Source organism: Rutilus rutilus (genome assembly GCF_951802725.1).
Source record: "Rutilus rutilus genome assembly, chromosome: 14".
NCBI lineage: Eukaryota > Metazoa > Chordata > Actinopteri > Cypriniformes > Leuciscidae > Rutilus > Rutilus rutilus.
The window spans coordinates 16977600-17000285 of record NC_140219.1 but is presented as its reverse complement, the minus strand read 5'-3'; the positions used below and the strand labels follow the sequence as shown (position 1 = coordinate 17000285).

Below are 22686 nucleotides of genomic sequence, written 5' to 3'. Positions count from 1 at the left end.
AGGTATTTCAGATTAAAACATATCAGTTACTGATAAATAATGGACAAATATATGACGAAAGTAAAAGTTTGCACAAGGTAAACAATAAAACAAAATTTTAATAGTCATAATACATTGTGACATTCATACTTCAGTATCAGTTTGGTAAAACGGTGGTCAATACCACAGCCCAGTGAGTTAGTTGTTCTGACTTCCAGCAAAGAATAATTTTCACATTTGTTTAACTGTAACAATGTACTTGAGAAGAAGCAGGTATCCAGAATAAAAAAAAATTCCATTATCATTCGTCTACTGGTCTGTGCATCTGCAGAAAGAAGTATTGATTTAGAAGTGAATATTTTAGAGATTTTAATTCAATTGAGAGAAAATGTTTTTTAGTCCATCGGATTCTAATTATGTAAATAAGTGGTTATCAAGAGTTACTCACCGCTTCTGCGAGCTGAGGCCATGCCATAGCCATCACAACTCCATCATCAGATGTGGGAGGTGTCTCCAAGTTCCAGTATGTGAAATTATGGAACACTGAAGAAACTTTAACTATTCTGTCCTAAAAGCAAATGCCAAAACAATTTCTGTTAATAATCTGTTATTTAGAAGTTCATATTTGTGAATTCCAAAGAAAGGTGCAGGTCAGGTCACCTCTTGATCGGACGCAGGCTTTTGGACCTCTTTCAGCACTAGTCCTGTGTATCCTTGTGGACAATGCAATTCCTGACCCTTCAGCCCTCGACCTCTGAATGACACTGTTGTTTCTGCAAAACACAATGTCATTTTTATTGGGTGGAGAGCTTTAATGCGTTTCATTCTCGAGCCGTGCACTGGTATTTGACTAACCGTGTTTGCGTTCCTTCACAGTGGGATTAAAGAACTTGAAGACTTCAGCAGGTCCATCATGCTCTATTTCACAAGGTAACAGGTGGATCTCTGGTTTGTCAGCTTGCTTGAGGGAATCAAGCCGGATAGACGTAACGCAACTGTTCACTGACATCTAGTAAAACAAAGTGTGTTAGGCACAGGTGACTAGGATTGAACTGTCTTATATAAGAGAGACCAGGGCATTGTAACTGGAAGGTTCAACTATGTTGTCAGGACAAGGGTATTTTCTTTCATTTTTGGGAGGCCAAATTTATATAATGTGTTATTAAAAAAAAAATGTTGGCCATAAAAATGGTTTGTTATTGTTGTACGTTAACGTTACCTAACATTTTACATTAGGACACCCGTTTCATTAACTGTTTTGTGTTTCATACTTTGCTGAAAAGCCTATTGAAAACTTCAATGACAAGCCAGGTTCCATTATATACTATTTTGAGTTTTTTTTTTTTTTGAAATGACAATACATCAAATGCCAGGGGAAGAAGGATTACCAATTAATTATGATTAATTTATACCGCTTTATTATTAAAAGTAGTTTATATCAATGTTGCCCGAACTGACCCTCTGTAAACCTATAAAACGGATATATAATTTCCTACATCTATAACTTCTGATTGCAGATATCTTACCGTGCTCGCTTCCCACAATGTTTATAAAGTGTCACATGGGAAAGATTCGTTTACTGTGATTGGACGGGCTGCATTCCTTCGCCACCAGACGGATGTTTTTCGCGGTAAAATCCAAAGTATTGTGCCATCTACCGTTTCGGTGGTGTAACATTAGTCGGATGATGACTTAAAAGAGTCTTTTAATGCTGTCTTTTAAAAAGACAGCATTATTTAATAACTTTTACAATTACAACGCATATAAAACAATCCGAGAGAAACAGATACACAACAAAACTTTTAATAACCTCTGTTAAATCACATCATATGCACCATTTCCACCATGATTTCAAAGCGCTCTACAAGTGCAACACTCATAATGTTCCTACTAGGAACTCACAAGCGACTAGGAACGATATTTCTTTAAGGCGAATGTGTGTCCTTAGGTTAAAATACGGGTTTGATGAACCCTCATATGAGTTTGGTAGATAATTAATTAGATAATATATTTTGATCGTTTTTCTAACGCATCCTGTGGAAAATGTTTGTAATTCCGTGTTTAAAAGTGCCGCAACGTCATGCACAACTGTACAGGTAGGCTGCGAACAAATAGTTGCTCTCTGTGGTATATTTTCCCCTTACGGAAATTGACCATGGTTTTATTATAGTAAAAGTGTAGTAACCGTGTTTGTTTGGCGGATTAATTACCATTTGTTTAACCACAGTTTTACTACAATATGGTTATAGTATGGTTAGTTTAGCAGTATACGTTTCTGTGTCTATTTTGATATCTTGCTGGTGTATTAACATGCATTGTTTCAGAAAATACCTACTGTCACAAGGTGTTCTGGACCGCATGTACTGTGCACAGAAACACTCAGATGGGACTGTAACCCTTCCAGTCGTAGCATCTGTTCTGGCACAGCTTGATCTGGTGGCACTAAAGGAACATGTTGCACATGACAGCTTTTGTGAAATTGTTGATATCCAGGTACATAAGCACTGACAGTTATTTAAGATATGTTTGCTCCCAAGTCACTGAACATGAACATCTGAACCTCAGTATACTGTATACCTGCTTTCAGGCTCCTCCATTATCGAAGAAGGAGAAAGTGAAATCTTTCCATAAGAGGCTTGCAGAGACTGCACAGTCCTTTCTGGTTTCTAAAGGGATAACATGGAGTGAGGATCTGGAGAGAGACATTCCTAGCCGATGGCAATGCCACGGAGATCTTGTCCTGTTTAGTGAAGGCTGCTTCTCTAATGCAATATGGAAAGAAAATGGTGGGTGATAATGAAACTCAGACCCTCTGTAGGTCCAGTTTTTTTTTAATAAAATGATTAGATTGTATATCCTCTATTAACATTTAATTTATCCCAGAATAATATTTTATAGCAATGAATTAAAATGTCTGATTACATGTAAAATATGTTCTTACTTTTTATTTGTTTTAGGATCTGAATTCTGGACTGCTGTTGCCCTAACGCTGGGAGTCAAACGTTTAGCGCAAATTAAAAAAATTTCCCATGATGGTTACCGCACACCTATAGTGACAATGCTTTTAGGAGACAGCAGCTATGTGACACACATCGATAACCATATTAGGTAACCTATAAGTTGCTACTTTATCTGAAGAAATAAATGAATATTAAAATGAATTAATCTGTCTGAAATTTCAGGTACGAGTTTGATGTCACCAAGTGCATGTTCTCTTCTGGGAATATCACAGAGAAGCTCAGAATAGCCTCCTTTAACTGTATCGGAGAGACTGTGGTTGACTTGTATGCAGGTAAAAGCAATGCTGTGTGTTTACCATTTCAGAGTTGGAATGGTTTTTATCACCTGAGATGTATGACCATATTTTACTCCATTGTCCAGGGATTGGCTACTTCACTCTTCCATATCTGGTACATGCTAAGGCTGCTCATGTGCACGCCTGTGAATGGAACCCAGATGCAGTGAAGGCTCTTCAAAGAAACCTACAGATCAATGGTGTGTCCGACCGCTGCACTATCCATCAAGGAGACAACAGGCAGGTGAGGATAACAGCTTGTACACTGAGATACAAAAGTGCTGATTGTCATTATCTTAATTTCACCTACTAATTTTTCAGATAATATTTCACCTACTAATATTTTTGTTGTTGTTGTTGTGGAAGAGAATCAGTTGATTGGGCAATAGAAAGTATATATATATTTTTTGTCTCATTATGTGATACCACAAATCTGGGCAGTTGAATAAATAAACATTTGCACATCCTTTTTAGCTACCTTTAAGTGATCTTGCTGATCGAGTGAATTTGGGCCTCATACCAAGTTCAGAGGAGGGTTGGCCGGTGGCGTGTCGTCTGCTAAAGAGAGGCACTGGAGGAATACTGCATATTCACCACAATGTCACAACACCTTTGCACCATAAACCACCTGAACATACATCTGCTATAGATACTGATAAAGACTCTTCCATCCAGAGAGATATGCAAGCATGGACTGCTTGGGCTTCAGGCGCAGCCAGACGCATCTGTACACTCTTGTTAGACATCACTGGAAGTGAATGGAAGACAAATATCAAGCACATAGAGCATGTCAAAACATACGCACCACATATCAGTCATGTGGTTCTGGACTTAGAGTGTAAACCTCTCTGATAAACACATCCACTCATGTATAAAGTTGAAAGACCCTCTGTCTGTAATTAGCTCTAGTCAATTTAACCCTCTGATTGCTGATTTTTCACCATCTATTTTTTTTGTGTGTGTGTGTTTAAAATGCAAATTGTTTTAAGTGTTTTGTAATCATTTTAAATAATAATAATAATATTTAAAAAAGAAAAAACTTTTAAAAATCTGGTGACAGAAATTCATAAAGAGCAACATCAATTATTATTTTACAAGAAACCTTCAATATTTATATGGAATTTCCCCAATACTAATAAATAATTATATAATATACACTACCATTCAAAGGTTTAAATGTTAAAATAAAGTCTTTATGCTCACCAAGGCTGCACTGATTTGATCACAATACAGTATTTTTTTTTTTTTTTTTTTTACTGCATTTTGAAATAATAGTTTTCTATATATTATATATCTATATTTTTATATGCAGCCATTACTGCAGTGTACAGTGTCACTTGATCCTTTGGAAATCATTTCTTATTATCAATGTGGAAAACGGTTTTGCAGCTTGATTTTGTTCTGGAAACTGCAATTCTCTTACGGATTATTTGACGAATGTAAAGTTCAAAGGAAATAGTATTTTTATAACACAGAAATGTTTTGTAACATTATACAAGTCTTTACTCTCACTTTTGTTCAATTTAATGCATCCTGATTAAGTATCTTAAAAAAAACTAACTGACCCCAAACTGGTAGTGGTAGTGTATGCTCTTTCTTTTTCTATCCCAAATCCCATTGAAATATAGGGTTATAATAATGTATGTAATACATTGTGATTGTGTGTGTGTGTGATAAATATGATTTTATTTGTCCTCAAAGTGACTATAAAATGTAATTCACTTTTCCATTGGTTTTAGTGAGTGACAGAAAGTGAATGTGAAATGAGTGAATACACAGCAACACACTCCACATACACTGATGCATTGATAATGCACACAATCATATTTATCAAATCAACCAGCAAGTACACACAGACATAGATTCACCCACTGCAAGCAACAAAAAGACTCAAACAATATTTCATCCTATCATCTTTTTTCATATTGCATTATCAAAATCTTCGGAACGAATTAATATAATGTATTTGTTTAAGCTCTAGTTCATAAGTAATATGATGTATTTTATGTTGCTTTAGTCCTGGTGTCCATTTTAATGGACATGAAAATAATTCAAAAAATAGCTGTGCATACTTTTTTGGTTGGTTTTTAGGCAAAATTTCTATATGGGAGAAGATTAAATATCAAGTGTTTTTTTTTTTTTTTTTTGCTTAGTGGAATAAAAAATCTGGTCTGAAGGGTTTTAAAATCTTAAAACGCTGAAGAACAATAATCTCGCTCACGAATATGTGATTTTTGTCCATGGACTCCACGCGGACGTCTGCGCGCATCGTGGACGCGCACCTGTTGCTTGGTCTTCCAGTTTCTCTGACGCGCAGACAGAGCTGCAGTGACTGAAAACTTTTGTTCCGGGACGCGACGTTTGTTTGGCAAAGCTGGAAGTCAGTGAGCTCGCACGGAGAAGGACACGAGAGAAAGAGCTAGTGTGGGAAAATCCTGCGCCATTGGTAAGTGAACATTTGAAAACACGTTTGAAAAGATGTTGCTAGAGATGTTATAGATCAATTTAATATGCGACAAACTGTATTACACTCTTTGTTTATATTCTACCTTAGAATAACACTTCCCTATAAGATACAACGAGAGTTTTTCAGTTGTTGATATTGTCACGAGCGATGTTTATTTTATCATTTCCCCCTAAGATCTTAACGTGTGGTAACATTTGTATTTTATTTTCCTACTTGTTTGTTTTAACAAATTTATGTTTAATATCGGACTCTTTTTACATGTAATGTTGGATTATTTAGTTCAGTGAATTTAATGTTCTTGTGTGTGGTCCATGTGTTAGAGCAGCGCAGATCCTTCAGGGCTGCATTTCCCAAAAGCATCGGTTCTACGATCAACTTAGGTTTACGATGTTTTTGGGAAACGCAGCCCTGCTCTTTATAAGTAACGTTATAGCTGGAGGAAGTTGTCATTAGTGGTGCTTACTTTAATCCTTTCTATTTTCCTCAAACATTTAAAGAATGAGGAAAAATTATTTTGGATACAGACCAACCCAGTTGTAATTGAAGGTTATTGAATTTTTTTTCTCACTCTTCTACCATCCGTTGAGCTCAAAGGGCATTTACAAGGCTTCCGAGTAATAATCATCATAAGTGTCTCGTTTAAAAAAAGGTTTATTAAAGCTCTCCACCCATGGTTGTGTGTCCTTAAAGCGTGGTAACTCTTGTGATAAGCTGGCTGCCTGTTGTTTTCCTCTTTTCCTGATGACATTCCAATGCTTGGGCCCCTTTTCCCACACCCGGTTGGCCTTTAGCTATTTAATCTCAAACAACATAAAATTTATTGATTTGCTGTCCATAATTTTACAGTGACAAATCAAAACAAGGTTCTCATGCTCTCTGGCCATGTCTTCCCACCAGAGAATTATTTTCGTCCTTTCAGTAAGAACATGGTGAGAAGTACCAATTTATTTTTTGCAAAATAAATACATTTGCTTGGCTTTAAAAAATGATTTATTAATGTTAATATGCTTATACTTGATTTATGTGGTAGATACAGGGATAGGAATATCTCTGCTTCCCTGTTGTGATATTGACTCATTGGTAACTAACTAATTTGCATGTTGAGCTGCATGTCACAGTGTGTCCTTGTGCTTGTTTAATTACTCAGCTTCTGCAGAGAGGTGTTGAAGAGCCACTGACACACTGACACTGGCAGACACTGCGTGAAGGCACTGAGAAAGGTCACTCCCTTTATTTGTCAGTTCTGCCCTGTGTCCAGGTCTCTTCCCTTTTTACAAACAGCAGGGCTTCCTTTATTTGTGTAACACTCTCATTATATATATATATTAGTCTCTTCTCCTCATCTCTGAAAAGCAAATGTCTTATTCTCGGATGGGTGAGCTTCTGTCTGTGTGCAACACTGGTATGTTCCTTAGTAAATTGTTGCAGGTGGTTCTACGAGTTTCTGTAATTTGCATTTGTGTTGACATAATATATTCTGTTGACTTAATGCATCCAAAGTCTTATTTTTACTATTCCTTAGAAGCAGGGCTTGACTCTTGAGGATGGTGCAGAACATGGAGATCAACGTGTCTTTCCTGACCGACTCGGAGCAAGAATTTATACTAGAGGTCCTTCGGCGGGATGAGGAGCTCAGGCGCTTGGAGGTTCTGCGTGTGAAGTGAGTGTCACTGTTGTGTTCTTGAAATGCAGACTAAAATAAAACTATTTATTTAAAATAAACTGTAATCAGTTTTTTTTTTTTTAAATAGCAATAAATCATTTTCGGGTCTTAAAATATCACCTATTGACTGACTGACTATATTGCGTGTTTTTGTACAAATACTTTTATTCAGCAAGGACATTAAATTGATCAAAAGCTACAGTAAAGACTTATATTGTTACAACAGATATTTATATCTGAATTAATATAGCTTAATTTTTATGTTTATTTAATGTGTACTGCTAGAAAAATAAAATCATATACATCAGAAATTGTAGCCTATTTTGTACCCGATTCTATGGAAGGATGTTGGTCAGGTAAATAATTCTTAATTTGTGTACTCTTAGGAAGCTGAAATCCGAGTTGCTGGAAACCAGAAGAAAGGGTGCGAAGCGTGGCAGTGGGAAATACAGTGAACGCAGCTGTGGCCGCTGCCAAGAGCCCATGGGTCTTCTGACCGGCAACGGCAGCCAATGCAGAGTATGCAAACATCAGGTTTGCAGAAAATGCCAATCGGTTCGACCCAACGCATCTTGGGTGTGCACAGTGTGTGCCAAAGAGATGTGAGTGTGTACCCCATGCCTCCCAGCATCCTTCTCTTTGGCCTCAGTCCATTAAAAAAAAAAAACCTGTCATTAAGAGGCACATTAGACTGGAAAATGAGGCCCTTGCTTAATGGAAAAGGTTAATGTTCAACAGAAACTCAACTTCAGTTTTTATTTTTTTCTCTCTCTCTCTCTCTCTCTCTCTCTCTCTCTCTCTCTCAGAGATCTGAAGATGAGCACCGGAGACTGGTTCTATGACGAGAGGGTTAACCGCTTCTCTGCAGCTCCTGGACACGACTTAGTCCGAGTTTCCCTCAGGAAGAGGCCTCTGAGTGAGTACAGGAAGCAGATGCCAGACATTCGGATAGAGCAATGTGAACCTACTCTTTCTGTTTTTATAAAGGGTGGAAAGTAGATTTTCTTTGTCTGTGTTCACAAAGAGGAAAAGAGAGAGGAATAATGATCTGGTTTACTTTAGAGAATAATGGCTGGCAGTGTTTTGAGATTAATCATTATACACCTCTTACTTCCCCATTTTGAAATTTACATCTCTCTGTTTTAGTTAAAAAGAACGAGACAGCTGGGGAAATGCTGTTAAACAGAGCTGACTTGAATTCCAGCCAAGCTGTACCTGTGCCCAAACCAAGACTAAAGGACATCGCTCTAGCAAATAAGAGGTGTGTCGTCATCAACACTATTTATACAGTCTCATGTTTCTACTGATCGAACAGTGTAATGTTCTTCTTTTGAATATTTACAATTGCATACTTTTTTAAAAAACTATTGTGATATCACTCTGGTCCATTAAAGGTCACACAGACTATTTCTGTGTTAATTATTCATCCTTATATAAGTACAAACCTGAATGCTGTTTCATGTTTTCATGTTTTATGGGGACTTTCTATAGATAATGATTTTTATATTGTACATTCTGTCCCCTTACTCTAACCTACTCCTAATCACAATCCTCACAGAAAACGTTCTGCATTTTTACATTTTGAAAAAAACATCAGTTAGTATGATTCATAAGCTGTTTTCCTCATGGGGACCAAAAAATGTCCCTATACGGTCAAGGATTTAGGATATTGGTATCTTTGTGGGGACAACAAGATCTTCACAGATCTTTTCTGTACAAGTCTCCGCAGGCTGTCAAACTCCAATAGGTGCAGTTTTATTTAATGATATTTGGTTACGAGACACACAAAAACAAATGCATGTGATAATATAAATGTCCAACCTTTGATTTGAGAACTTATCAGTTAATATAGTCATATGGACCACTTTTATGGTGCTTTTAGCGTCCTTTTTGGAACTTGACGATAAGGACGTTTTTTTTGTGTGTGTGTGTTCTACGGGAAAAATAAAAGCAAATCAGTTTGTAATGGTGTTAGGATGAGTAATTCAAAATTCTATTTTTATCTGAGAGTGTACTATTCCGCTAACCTTTTGATGCCAGTATCACAGTGGTTGAGGTGTTTGAATGTGATTTATTAGGATGCCAGCTCTGTCTAGCATCTGTGCTTGATCCTGTTTCTTTCTCTCAGCTCACCTCTTGAGGCTTATGAGGGACTTGATGTGCGAGAGCAACAACGAAGCGACACAGAATCAATAGAAAAAGCCAGTCTGGGCAGCAGTCGCACTGAGACTGAATCCTCCCACAGTACCCCCTCAATGCAGAGGTAAGATCTTAGCCAGAGGCACAGAGATCCATGACTTGTGATGTAGCAGTGTGATGCAAGCCTCTGATTTGCTTCTAGAAAAGAGGAACTGACAGCCAAGACTAGTCCCACAAGCTCTGCTGTGTCCATCCTGATGGCCCCCAGTAACAGTGAAACCCCCGCTACCATTGAGACAGTAAGTGTTTATTCATACTTTACCCAGTTTAGCCATGTGCTTTTTCTCTTCTAATTCTGCTTATGTGTCACCTATTCCCATGAATTTTCCACCATCGTCCCACCAAAATAAGGCCTCATTAATTCATCACATGAACTCCTGCTCTGACTCTTTGCGTGACGTGGATGGGCTTTTCAAGAAAAGTGTCAGAAGAGTGCACAAACTGTCAGGTAAGGTTATATTTTGAGTATACAATACTTTTCAAAAGTCTGGGGTCAGTTTTAAAAAGAAAAATAGATTTGAATAAGAATTGAAAGTGACAGTTATAATGTTACAAAAGATTTCTATTTCAAATAAATGCTGTTGTTTTCAACTTACTTTCATCAAACCTGAAAAAATATACTGATGCTGAAAATTCTGCTTGGCCATCACAGGAATAAATACCATTACAGTCATTTTAGATTATAATATTTCACAATATTGCAGTTTTAGCTGTATTTATGATTAAATAAACTGGTGAGCATAAGAGACTTCTTTCAAAAACATTACAAAATCTTACTGACCCCAAACTTTTGAATGGTAGTATACATACATTTATTTTTCCACTCTGGCTCTTAAATGCGCAAACACTGTTTTCTCATAGATATTAAACCAGCCTCCACACTAGATTTACATGAAGATGAAACGGAAAGCGCTGCGCCATCTATGAGAGATAGAAGCAAGTCTGTTCCTGGCCTTAATGCTGTGAGTTAATTACGAATAAAGTTCAAACCATTTAAAATATTTGCACTGTATTCTTCACATGTGCAATCTAAAGTGACCTGATTGGCATGCATGAATTGTTTTATCAGGAGGAGGAGGAGGAGGAGGAGGAGGAGGAAGATATTGATAACTTGGTGAATATACACAGGCAGAAATTTGGTAAAAGCTTGGGAAGTCTGGGAGGCTCAAGGGTAATCTACCTTAATTTAAATATTCGTTTAATTATGAATATTATTACATTTTAAAAGAAATTATTAATAATAAACTTGCATTAATCAAGATAAAGTGCAGTTTATTTATAGTTTAAATTTGTCTTATGTACAAACTAAATAAAATGAAATATTAGACACTTGAATGTGCTGGGCAGCTTTTTGTTTATTTCTTATTCCACAGAGCACTCTTGGCAGTATGATGAGTGTGTACAGTGAAGCAGGAGACTATGACCGTGTGGAAGTGAGTGGAGATATTGTCTTCTCTCTCAGTTACGATGAGTCCAGCCAGAGCCTGTCTATTGTGGTCCATGAATGTAAAGGGCTGGCTTATGCTGATGCAGCAAAAAAGAAGTGCAACCCGTAAGTGGGCCTCCACACAGCCTATGAAGTGATTTCTTAAGAGGGTCTCAGTTCTTTACTGCCTTCCAAGAATAATAATTTTCCACCCGTGAATCATTCCATTGGGTTTCCCCATTACAGAGGGAAAATTACTCAGTCTGCTAAACTCCCTGAATTGGTTGATTCCTTTCCACAGATACGTCAAGGCTTACCTCCTCCCAGACAAGAGCAAGAAGAAAACTTCCATCAAACATAACATCAACCCCAGTTTTAAGGAAACACTGAAGGTATTGTTTCAATTTCTGTCAGATAGTATTTTTAAAAAAGTGTCATTTTAAATACACTGATTCTCTGCTAAACTAAACTCCCTAAAATAAAAAATTGTCATGGCTTGGAACAAGAAATACTATCAGAAACTGATACCACTGAGTAACACTTATGTCTATATGTAATGCTTTAATGGCAGGTAATTACAACACTGCACACTAACATCTAGTTTCGAATGGGCTTGATATTGACAGAAGATAAGTACACTTATCAGGGAGTCACAGCGAGACAAATATTAGTTTTTATGCTTGCCTTGTTTTAATCTAGAATAAACAACATGTGCAGTTCACACAAACAGATTAAACAAACTAGCTAAAGCTCCATCATGGCAACCTCTTACTTTTAAATAACATTTCATCTTGACAAACTGTCTTGTGCTCGTTTGTGTTAGTATTCCATCAGCCGCACCCAGCTGATGACTCGCACACTACAACTCTCTGTTTGGCACAATGACCGTTTTGGCCGCAATGCCTTTCTGGGTGAGGTGGAGGTACCACTGGATAGCCATGACATTGACTCTGCAGTTGTAGAGTGTATGGCTCTTAGAGGAAAGGTAATACACTTTCATGGTTGTTTTGATGCCACAGAAATGTCACTGCTCTAAAATTGTTTCGTTTCATGTTCCCTTTATGTTTTTTCCTGCGTGTCTTCATAGGCAGCTGCCCATTTAGCATCATCTCCATTCGATCAATACAAAGGAGAGCTGGTGATTTCACTTAAATATGTCACAGCAAATAAGACGCATACAGATGACTCTAATGGAAAAGGTGAGGAAACACACAGTTAACATATCTATTAAAATCTTTAGCTTGTGGTACATAGTAAATTATGCCTCTTTTCTCCAATAAAGGGAAAAAGACCAAACCTGCAGATGGTGCTGAGCTGCATGTGTTGATCAAAGAGGCCAAACATCTGACAGCCATGAGAGCTGGAGGCACATGTGATTCCTTTGTGAAAGGGTTTGCAAGCATCTGTTTCATTCCCTCTACCCAATTTAAAAGGACTTTTTCGTTTTTGTTTATTTTTGCCGATAATTCTGCCCCTCAGGTATCTGCTGCCATCAAAGAGCAAGTCTTCCTCAAAGAAGAAGACTCCAGTTGTGAAGAAGACAAAGAACCCAAATTACAACCACACATTTGTGTATAAAAATCTGAGTCTGGAGCAGCTGAAGGACATGTGTCTGGAGCTCACTGTCTGGGACAGAGAGACCCTGTCCAGCAACGACTTCCTGGGAGGAGTTCGCCTCAGCTTGGGAGCAGGTAGGAGAATCCATTGCTTCATATTCCTTGAGTTGAAATCAATACAGAAGCCTTTAACGTTGATTAAATGATTGGATACACCAAATTAAGAAGTGTCCCTGTTACACCATCCAGGTGTTTTTTTCAGTCAATTTTTATTGATATTAATAAAACTTTCTGTTTTAAATGTATTTTAAAATGCTATATTTTTTCCTGTAATTGCAAAGCTGAATTTTCAGCATCATTACTCCAGTCATCAGTTGCACAATATCCTTCAGAAATCATTCTAATATGTTGATTTGGTGCTCAGGAAACTTTTCTTGTTCCTATCAATGTTGAAAACGGTTGTGCTGGTTAATATTTTTGTGGACACCATGATCTTTTTTCTCAGGATTCTTTGATAAATAGAGTTCAAAAGAACAGCATTTATTTAAAATAGAAATCTTTTGTAACATTATACATTACAATTTGTAATTTATAAAAAAAAAAAAAAAAAATGTTGATCAATTGAATGCATCTTTGCTGAATACAAGTATTCAAGTCATCTGAAACTGATATTTGCACAGAGACTGTCAAGGAAGGAAATGATGAGTGGGTGGCAGACTCCACAGGGGAGGAGATCTTGCTGTGGAAAAAGATGATGCAGTACCCCGACTCTTGGGCAGAGGGCACTCTTCCACTGCGCTCATCCATGGGAAAAGCCATATAAAGATATTGTGCAATCCCCCCCAGGCCATGATCAGGACAGAGGTTTACACATTCCACAACGCTTGTGTGTTTCTGTTACAGCTGTGCATCCCTGTAACATTTTAAAGACTTTTTTAGGTTAATGCATCTTTTATATTTTAAACATTCAAGGCAGTTCAAAAATAATGATGTGGAAATATGCAGTGTGTATATGTTAATTGTATTTATTTCCTATAAACATTGCAGCTAAATGGATGTTTTCAAATACATCATCATTTTAATGCTGTCCAAAAAAATGAACCTTTGGACACAGTAAATGTTTTATTTGAATAACACTTTGGTTTTAAATGTGCACTTGATGTATGGCCCAAAATGTTTCACATATTTTAACACAATGTATTTTAATGACATAATGCAGATTTACTCCGTGAGCACATTATTTTTAGGAGCTACATAGAAATACTTGCATTTAATAAATATTAAATATTTTTAAGAATCTGCATTGTGTGCTGTGCACTCGATTATAGATGGTTAAAATTATTTTTCCTCAGAATGTGTATCTTTTGCAACCCTGCCTGGCAGTTTTCCCACTTGCAGATTAAAACCTGTTCCATATTAAATCACATTTCCAGCTGTGATTCTCTATTAATAATGGCTACAATATGTGGTTTCAAATGACTATTTGTCTAGGAAACAGGCTCAGGGGGTGCATGCATCCTGATGACCAACCGCAATAAGGAAAACTCCCACCCACAACATCACCATGCCCCCCACGTAGATCTGGAGTTGATCAGATCGAGGTTAGTCACAGAAGTCCCTGTTCATCTCCAGTCTCTCTCGCTCCTCCTCAGTGAGGAGGTACTCCTCTACATACGAGTAGAGCTCATCAGAGGTGGTGGGGTTAACAAAGCGCTCCCGGTCCACACCGTATTCATCCAGCAACACCATGGTGAAATAGGCTGTCGAGATATACAGTGCCTGCCTGTTACATACAAAAAACAAACATTTACCTCTTTTAGATTGAAAGAATACATTCATAGTACAGAGCATCAGCAAAATGATTTCCTTCAGTATAGAGTCACTGGTGATGCAAAACCTTGCGAAAGTGTCTTGTCCAAAACTGTTATGTGGCTTGTATAAAAATAAGATCACAGCGGCCGGTTGCATAAACATAGCCATAATGTTAAGACAGTGTCTTAAGTTCTAGTATGACCTACTAGCAGTTAGTCAGGGGCAGTCAGTCTTAGTTTTCGTTATCAAAGTAGGCTTATCTACGTTTTTTTATGTAACTGATTTAAAAAAGCTATGAACCATCTTAAAGAAAATAAATTGATGTCTAACTTGTAAGACTAGTCTTAGAGGTTTATGCAACCGGCCCCAGGTCTTGAATAGAAATTAGACTGGCCAATATGTCTCTGCCGGAACATAAAGTCAGCATGAAATCCAGTTTGCACCCCATTTTATTTGAAAAAGGATATTCAGTGACAAAACAAGTAATGGGATCTTGATTGTATCAACTGGAAATTGAATGATAGTGTAAATCGCATTGCAATCATTTGCCGAAATGTAATTTGGTTGTACACAAGCCAGAGACGAGACTTGCTGAAGATGGACGCAAAGAGCACTGGAAGCTCACTGTTTGTGATGCTCAAAATATTGGAAGAAAAATATAAATCTTGAATTTGGGGTGGGGGTTTATATGAATGTATCTTCGTAAAAGTTGATGGCATTTTCTTTTCCTCAATCTCCATATAATCCTATTAAACTAAGTAGTGCGTATAAGTGCAGCGCTGCTTTGTGTACAGCGGTAACCAAGAAAACGCTATATAAGCGCCACCTACTGACAGAGATAATTTGAATCTTAAATCTTGAAATTATATAATCCAATTTAAATAAAAAACAACTGCTCATGTTACGTGTGTAGCCTCTTTGTTTAGATTGTGATTAAAATGCAGTGGTTGCCTCTAATTTCAAATGGCTACAGATATCTTTTTGTATAAAGTTAGTTTAGCCTGTAATAGAGTAAATAAATGACAAATAAATTTGCTTAAAGAAAGAAAAAGAAAATCGGCCATGAAAAATTATGATCGGTGCATTCCAGATTCCATGTTGACCTTTTTTTTTTGTAATATTGCAGTTGCAAATACAATAGTTAAATATATAATGGTATTTAACATGTAAACACTGCTGTAGATAGTGAGTTACCTAAGACCCTCTATGACCTCAGGCTCTAGACGCTGTTCTTTGATGCGCCCCACTGCGCGAGGTGGAGTCCCTAACAGCTCAATCACGGTCACATGTCGCAGATCCAGACCACACTCAGCTTTCTGTCTCGGAACATTCCCACAATCATATAGTTGTACACTCTTCTTTCCTCTGATTGTTTGTTAGAGTGAAAGAAGTATCCATATTACCTGTAGCATAATGTTCTGAAGCCTGTAGTTCTGGTTAGCATTATCTGGAGTAGATACAACAAGAAGCTTTCTCTTTTCATAAAACTGGTCAAGCAGAGCACCAGCAGACCTGACATCTGTTTTTATCGCCATTACTACAAGAAAAAGCAAACATTTCACATACTTGTAAATGTTTTACAATCAAATATTTAATATGTAATTTCAATCACTATGTAATGAAATATAACTTTTTTTTATATCAATTATTTCTAAACTACCGTTCAAATGTTTGGGGTTGGTATACATGTGTGTGTGCATGCATGTCTTATTTTACGATTTGAATTTATATATGCATTTCAATTAAAAACACACTTAAGCTAAACCACATACTCACATACACACTGAGCAGCCTCATCGGACCAGCTGCGGTTGAGCTGACAAACACGTGTCGCAAAACCTGTCCTTTCAAAGCCAGGATCACAATGGTATTCACATATAGCCCCATAATTATTGCCATCAGATGAGCATATCAGGTAGCCATGCATAGGCGGCTTTAGCTTTGGACACCTTCTCACTGAAGGAAGGAATATTTCACTTTAAGGAATTTACCACTGTTTTTACTTTTTCTAGTCATATTTTAATAATATTGATTATAGTTAAATGGATAGTTCACCCAAAAATAAAAATTCTGTCATCATTTCTCATGACTTTTTCCTCTGTGGAACACAAAATTTAGAAAAATGTCTCTGTGCTTTTTGCTCATATAATGAAAGTCAGTGAGGTCCATTCTTTTTGTTCCACAGAAGAAAAACAGCAACAAGAGGGTGATTAAATGATGACACAATATACATTTTTAAGTGACCTGTCCCTTTAACTGTGAAACAGAAGCAAATCAAAGTTCTATGCTGGCTTTACCTTCAACATGCACAGTAAACTTGCAAGTCGCTGAGTTGCGAGCCTGGTCGTAGGCTTTATATCGAATCACATGTATTCCTTCTGGAAAGTCGGACCCAGACTCCTGTCCATTTCGCAAAACCCTGATGAGGGATGACAAAAAGGTAATTTATAGGTACAGTAGAGGAAGTTGGATGGCTTTCATGAAATGTGATACACATACTGTAGTGTTCTGTCAGCTGTATCCTTAGCAACAGGACGCTCCCAGGAAACCACGACAGTTAGTTTTCCTGGTTCTGCTACCTTCACTCTGGACAAAGGACATTTCAGTTTGGGGGGGTCATGATCTGAAACAATGCAATTTTTATTAAATATTATAACGTCTTCTCTATGATTTGGGAGAACTGGAGAAATTGGCCTACATAATGACATAATGGCATTTGGAAACTAAATACATTAGACTAGATTTCCAAATAGATGACTTTGCTGTACCTGCACACGTCGGTTCTGCGCCGCTCCATTTCCCCTCTTCTTGGCACATACGGTAGCGATCTCCCTCAATCTGGTAGCCTTCATAGCAGGTATAATCACACCTGGAGTCTACCACAAAACCACGGGTGCAACTGTACATACCGTGGTCAATCAGAGGCAGAACATGACAACGCACCTCTGAGAGATTCAGACATAATATAAACACACAGTGCAAGTAAGGACAGATTTTGTCAGGTACTCTGCAGCAGCTGCCTAATAAATGTTTTTTTTTTTTTCTGAATCAAAGGACTAGTGTCTGTGGTACAATTTTGACACATTTTAAGTACTTACTTCGGCAGACAGCGGTTCCAGACCAGCGGCGATTGGGCATGCACTGCACAGATGATCGCCCCAGCCGTTTATATCCTCGATCACAGGAGAGCAGACAGCGAGTTCCAAGCGAGCTCTGGTAGCGCCCGCCTCGAGGGGAAGAACAGGACACGTCCCCGTTGGATAGCTTAAGTGTATGGCACCACTGTGGATCTGATGGCAAAAAAAACAAAAAAAAGGTTTTAAAGTAACTGTAGCATTTCACTATTAGTCATACTGTTTCATTTGTGAAAGTACTTACGTTTGTAGTCCAGCTGAGGGGTGTAGTAAGTCTCGTCCTCATGCACAACTTCATTGGTGTCATGGTAGGCAGACGCTGAGCCTGACAGCAAACATAAAATAAAACCTCAAGTAAAATTAGATTTTGGGCTTTGATCTCTAAACATTTCCAAAAAGTCACCTTCCAAAAGATTGAGTCAAAATATTGGCCGGCACATCACAGCAGCAAATCAGCTGCATCATCAGTATCCTGCAGTCCCAGCGCTACAGAAAAAGATCCCCGACCACCCCTGTTTTTGTTTCCATGCACCACAACCACCATCATCATTCTTTCCTCTCACACACTTTTTTTCCGGTTTCACATACATAAACCTTTAAAACTCTATATAGTCTATAACTGTGAGCATTCCCTAAAAATGAGCTTATTACAGGAAAAAATATACTGAGAAGCAACCAAAGTTCAATACTGTACACTACAGTATGTATCAGCATCAACTGAAATCTAGGCCAGAACTGTTTCAACCAATGCCAAAAACATGTTTGCCAAAAGTTGCTGCGCTCTGCGCACAGAAAACTGAAGATTCAGCCAATTCAGGGTTTCCAAGTCTGTTTACTGGATTAGGATCTTTGAAAGTCATTTTATAAAGATTGTCTTACTGGGAGTAAAATATTTTGGAGGGGCTCAGTTTTATTTTAGAACTTTAGTATTTACATGTATACTATTACAGTATGTGTTAATGTTTCAAATTAGCTTTTGTTTTTATATTTTCAACTTTCATTTTAAATTTACTTTTAGTAATTTTGTTGTTTATCATTTTTATTAAAAATATCCCTGTTTACCTTTAATTTATTTTTTATTTTAGTTTAAGTTTTTAATTTATTATTTTATTTCAGCTATATTCCAAATACCAAAGTTTTAGTAAACACTGGAGTGGCTGAGTGTATGTGTATATATATATATATATATATATATTTCTTACTTTTTTTTTTTGTGATAAATTCAAATAATAAAACCAAATGGAATCAGTATAAAGAATATCCATCTTTCCCTGCAGAGGAAACACAAAAGCTGGTCAGAAGCAGAAGCAAAATACCACAGTATGTTTCTGTTTCTGTGAGTTACTTTGCATGTGTGCTTGAATTCATTTGTTTTGGTTTCTTTCTATTATCTATTACCAATCGCGTTTACACATTGAATGTAATAAAATTAGAATCATTCTTGCCCAAAAAGTTTTGGTGGTTCCCTAGCAGACAAGTGTTAATGTCGAGCACTGTATGGAAATATTTCCAAGAATATTCTTGCCCCCTTTTTGAGCAAGAATGATTCTAATTTTATTACATTCAATGTGTAAACGCGATTGGTAATAGATAATGTATTGACGCTAACAAGTTTGCACCAGTTGAAGCTTGCGCAAGCTGTATCTGTATGAGACTATAGAGGAGAAACCAAAACAAATGAATGGAAGCACACATGCAAAGAAACTCACAGAAACAGAAACATACTGCAGTATTTTGCTTCTGCTACTAACAAGCTTTTGTGTTTCCTCTGCAGGGAAATATGGAAATTCTTTATACTAATTCTATTTGGTTTTATTAATTGAATTTATCAATAAAATGTAAGAACTTTATATAAAAGGTGACACAATTAATAAGGTTAGGGGAAAAAAATCCCTTTATAAACGTAAAAAATGCCAAATATCACATACTGATTTAAGTAGGCTAAGTAAGAGCTCATAGAACACTGATAAGAATATTGCTTCAGAATAAAATTACATTTACACCACACATACAGACAAATCCTTTTTGTTTTCCCGGAAAAGTAACTTTTTTCATTCAGACAAGTAAATGACTGATATACAGGCTGAATGTCGAGCCCTACCATGTATGAAAAAGTTTTAGGCCTAAAATTCCCACATATTTCCAGGTTATCCATGACTGTGAGAACTCAGCAAGAAGGTAGTAATTACTTTTTAAGTGTAATATTCAATTATTGAGCTGGCCACCCTGTCTAGGGTGTTTCCCTGCCTTTGGCCCAAGACATGCCAGGAAAGACTACAGTGACCATACCTAGGACAATAAAAAGTACTCAATAAGTAGTTCAACGTACTCTCCCTGATCCCAACAAATCACTGTTTTCTTCTACGTGGTAAAAACTGAGACATGTCTGAGCAAAAGAAAAACTCAATCTAAGCCAATGATGTGTATGGAAAGAGGATAACAGTACGCAAAGTTGTTGCCAGGCCTAGGGGGATCTCATTTCAAATATCCATCCATCCAATTTCCAAACTGCTTGTCCTATGTTGCCGGGATGCTGGAGCTTATCCCAGAGTCTTGGGCCATAGAGAAAACACCCTGGAGTCCTGGACAGATGGCCAGACTTAAAATAAATTGTGTTAAATATATAAATGTAGAATTCATACTCATGGAGACTGACTGCAGCTGTCTACAGTCTATAAAGTTGTATCATACCAAGACTGTGACTCAGCATTTGTCAATACCCAGTATGCCTTACCCTACCTGGAAAACATTATGTAGTGGCCCTCAAAAAAAAAAAATTTCTCAATTTTCACAAACTATTTGGAACTGCGCAGAAAGCCAAACCACTTTACTCACATTACCCACTTTTAATCACATAAAATAACGTAAATATGCAAAATGGCAATACATATTTATGAGCATGCTATTTGTTTCGGTTAATAAGTTCACATGCATAGCATATACATGGCAAGACTTTTATTTATTTATGTTTTGGGGGTTTTTTTTGCCCCCACAGTGGGACAATCAACCCATAGGTGACATATAGTTAAAGTTCTTCCTTTAATAGGTCAAATTAGGGCCCTGTCACAGATGGTGAGCTCACACTCAGTCATTTACTGGGTCACATGGGTTATAATTACAACTGCTTAGACAGTATGGACATCATACATCAAATAGTGAACGTTAATCATATGTTTCTGGCTACATTAAACGCTTAATGGATGAAACAAAGTATGTTTTGTCTATGTTTTGTTCAAACAGCTCATTTGACCAAGTACGTCAAAATTTCATTCACTCTGGACTGGAGTCTGAATCATTTATGATTCTGAATCATCCAAGAAATCTAGTGCGCAACTGAATGGCATTTGAGCTTTGATAATCAGTGGCTAGTGGGAAAACGAGCACGGCTACAACACACAAATAACTTTTAAAAAGTTATTTAGTTTGACAATTTAGCCTACGTACATATACTATCCAATTAATTCGTTCCTAAAAAATAAAATCTCCATTTTTCAACAAAGACCTGATAGTCCGTACGTAAAGTCAAATGTAAAGGTAAACAAAATCACAGCTGTTCTTCATTCGAACCCTACTGCTTAACGAACGAAATACAGGTTGAGAAAGCACAAGTTATGTACAAAAATAACGTATAGAAAGAGAAAATAAAGATCTCTCACCTTCAGTGATATCACCCAGAGTCTGATAAATGATGCACAATTCAACAAAAAGAGTAATAAATGTGATCATTGCATTGGATGTCAGATGGAAATATGAATATAAATGTTGAAAGTAGATCTTTACTTGAGAAAAAAAATCTGCTATTTCCAAAGAAATCGTTCGGATAACTAACTCTTGACAGAGTTTAGTCTCAAGCAGTGAATCCCACGCAGCCTTTCAGAGACTGGCGTATCATACTACAGCTCAGCACAAATTTCTTCCACTAGTCGGACTTTTGCAACTCTTCTGTTAAGCATTTGGACGGACGGTGGCGCTGCTGTTCAATGATCTTATTTCTTGAGGTTGGTATTACCAAAATATTACTTTAGGTCTGTGAATGTTTGCTAATTTCTTAATTGAAAAATGTGTTTTCCACGCTGTAATAGAGTGACGGAAAAATAAACAAACATACCTCAGTGTTGGTAAGATAAAGTAATTCATTTAAATGTATAGGGTAAAATATATCGTCTTTATTTAGAAAATAAATAAATAAAATGAGACCCTTGAACTGAGACAAAAGGCCCCCACATGGTGTTTTCATGATCTAATTTAAGAATTCACGCAGTTATTATTTACTAATTTCATGAACTGGATAGACCTACATTTCAAACATCTCATTAGGCTACTCATGCAGTCTATTTGACAGTAATCAACTATTCACGCCTGAATTCAGTTCAGTAGGCCTAGCCCACAGTGAGTGGCGTCATTCCTGAATGAATCAGTGTTGAATAAGTGAAACTACTTAGAAGTTATTTTTTGTAGTATAAATAATGTGAATAATCAGTGAAAAACGCAACAAGACATAGTGTATTCCACTTGGATGTCTGCAGACCTTTCACAGACTGCGATTCATGACGCCATTTTAATGTCAGCATCCTAAATCCTGCAAAGTTTTTTATATTTTATAAAAAGAAGAAGACCCAGAAGTGCAGTGTTACTCACTGCAGTCAAATGACTTTCAGCTCCTCTCTGGACGTCTAATGTGGTGGAGGGATAGAGTTGTGGATTTGGTCAGAGCTGTTCAACAAAATTTCATTCGCAATACCAAATTGCATTCGCTCCTCCTCGCTGGACGTCTAGCGAGGAGGAGCTAGACGAAAGCTCCACCCATTTGTTATGTATCGGAAGGGGCGGATCGTTACCTGGCTGAACAACACTTCTTAAATTAGAGAAAATAACAAAATGTCAATTCAGTACTTTCATCATCATTCGTTGTGTGTGTCTATTTGTAAAGGATGATATCATATTTCAAGTAGAAGTTTGGAATTGTTAAGTGTTCGATTTGTCACAATACACTTTGAATATTTGTCACTATGAGTGTATTACCCATAGACAGTATATAAACTGGACACAGCGACCCCATTGGATTCAACGGAGACAAGTGAAGTCAATTAGAAGCTCTTACTTCCTGGGGGTCGAGCGTACTGCGCAGACTCAAACTGAGCTTGACGATGTAGAT

General features: G+C 37.1%; 4 protein-coding genes across 11 annotated transcripts; 2 read left to right on the top strand and 2 right to left on the bottom strand.

The window, feature by feature from the left end:
* Window positions 1-78: 78 nt before the first annotated feature.
* Window positions 79-1670, bottom strand: rnaseh2c (ribonuclease H2, subunit C). Its single transcript, XM_084429623.1, has 5 exons — window positions 1506-1670; window positions 835-988; window positions 640-752; window positions 428-547; window positions 79-304 (listed from the first exon to the last, which is right to left on the bottom strand). The coding sequence occupies exons 2-5, from the start codon at window positions 986-988 to the stop codon at window positions 281-283; spliced, it is 411 nt and encodes a 136-aa protein (XP_084285749.1). The 5' UTR covers window positions 1506-1670; the 3' UTR covers window positions 79-280.
* A 165-nt stretch (window positions 1671-1835) lies between these two features.
* Window positions 1836-4698, top strand: trmt12 (tRNA methyltransferase 12 homolog). Of its 2 annotated transcripts, XM_084429622.1 has the most exons (7): window positions 1836-2075; window positions 2304-2472; window positions 2567-2765; window positions 2937-3087; window positions 3162-3271; window positions 3361-3518; window positions 3749-4698. In XM_084429622.1, the coding sequence occupies exons 1-7, from the start codon at window positions 2023-2025 to the stop codon at window positions 4124-4126; spliced, it is 1218 nt and encodes a 405-aa protein (XP_084285748.1). In that variant the 5' UTR covers window positions 1836-2022; the 3' UTR covers window positions 4127-4698. The 2 variants fall into 2 exon arrangements, with proteins under 2 accessions (XP_084285748.1, XP_084285747.1); XM_084429621.1 differs by lacking the exon at window positions 1836-2075 and having other exon boundaries at window positions 2132-2472; window positions 3749-4475.
* An 827-nt stretch (window positions 4699-5525) lies between these two features.
* sytl4 (synaptotagmin-like 4) lies at window positions 5526-13599 on the top strand. 7 transcript variants are annotated; one of them, XM_084429528.1, is made up of 19 exons: window positions 5526-5720; window positions 6588-6670; window positions 6889-6961; window positions 7264-7401; window positions 7791-8006; window positions 8211-8320; window positions 8551-8665; window positions 9533-9667; window positions 9746-9842; window positions 9955-10051; window positions 10465-10565; window positions 10673-10774; window positions 10977-11155; window positions 11331-11421; window positions 11853-12014; window positions 12117-12228; window positions 12312-12420; window positions 12509-12720; window positions 13266-13599. In XM_084429528.1, the coding sequence occupies exons 4-19, from the start codon at window positions 7286-7288 to the stop codon at window positions 13406-13408; spliced, it is 2097 nt and encodes a 698-aa protein (XP_084285654.1). In that variant the 5' UTR covers window positions 5526-5720; window positions 6588-6670; window positions 6889-6961; window positions 7264-7285; the 3' UTR covers window positions 13409-13599. The 7 variants fall into 7 exon arrangements, with proteins under 7 accessions (XP_084285654.1, XP_084285651.1, XP_084285652.1 ...); XM_084429527.1 differs by having other exon boundaries at window positions 5672-5720; window positions 6639-6670; XM_084429525.1 differs by lacking the exon at window positions 6588-6670.
* Window positions 13600-13999: 400 nt separating this feature from the next.
* srpx2 (sushi-repeat containing protein X-linked 2) lies at window positions 14000-21452 on the bottom strand. Its single transcript, XM_084429532.1, has 10 exons — window positions 21188-21452; window positions 17776-17856; window positions 17496-17687; window positions 17166-17342; window positions 16897-17020; window positions 16695-16816; window positions 16174-16353; window positions 15801-15934; window positions 15592-15713; window positions 14000-14368 (listed from the first exon to the last, which is right to left on the bottom strand). The coding sequence occupies exons 1-10, from the start codon at window positions 21255-21257 to the stop codon at window positions 14188-14190; spliced, it is 1383 nt and encodes a 460-aa protein (XP_084285658.1). The 5' UTR covers window positions 21258-21452; the 3' UTR covers window positions 14000-14187.
* Between the last annotated feature and the right edge of the window lie 1234 nt (window positions 21453-22686).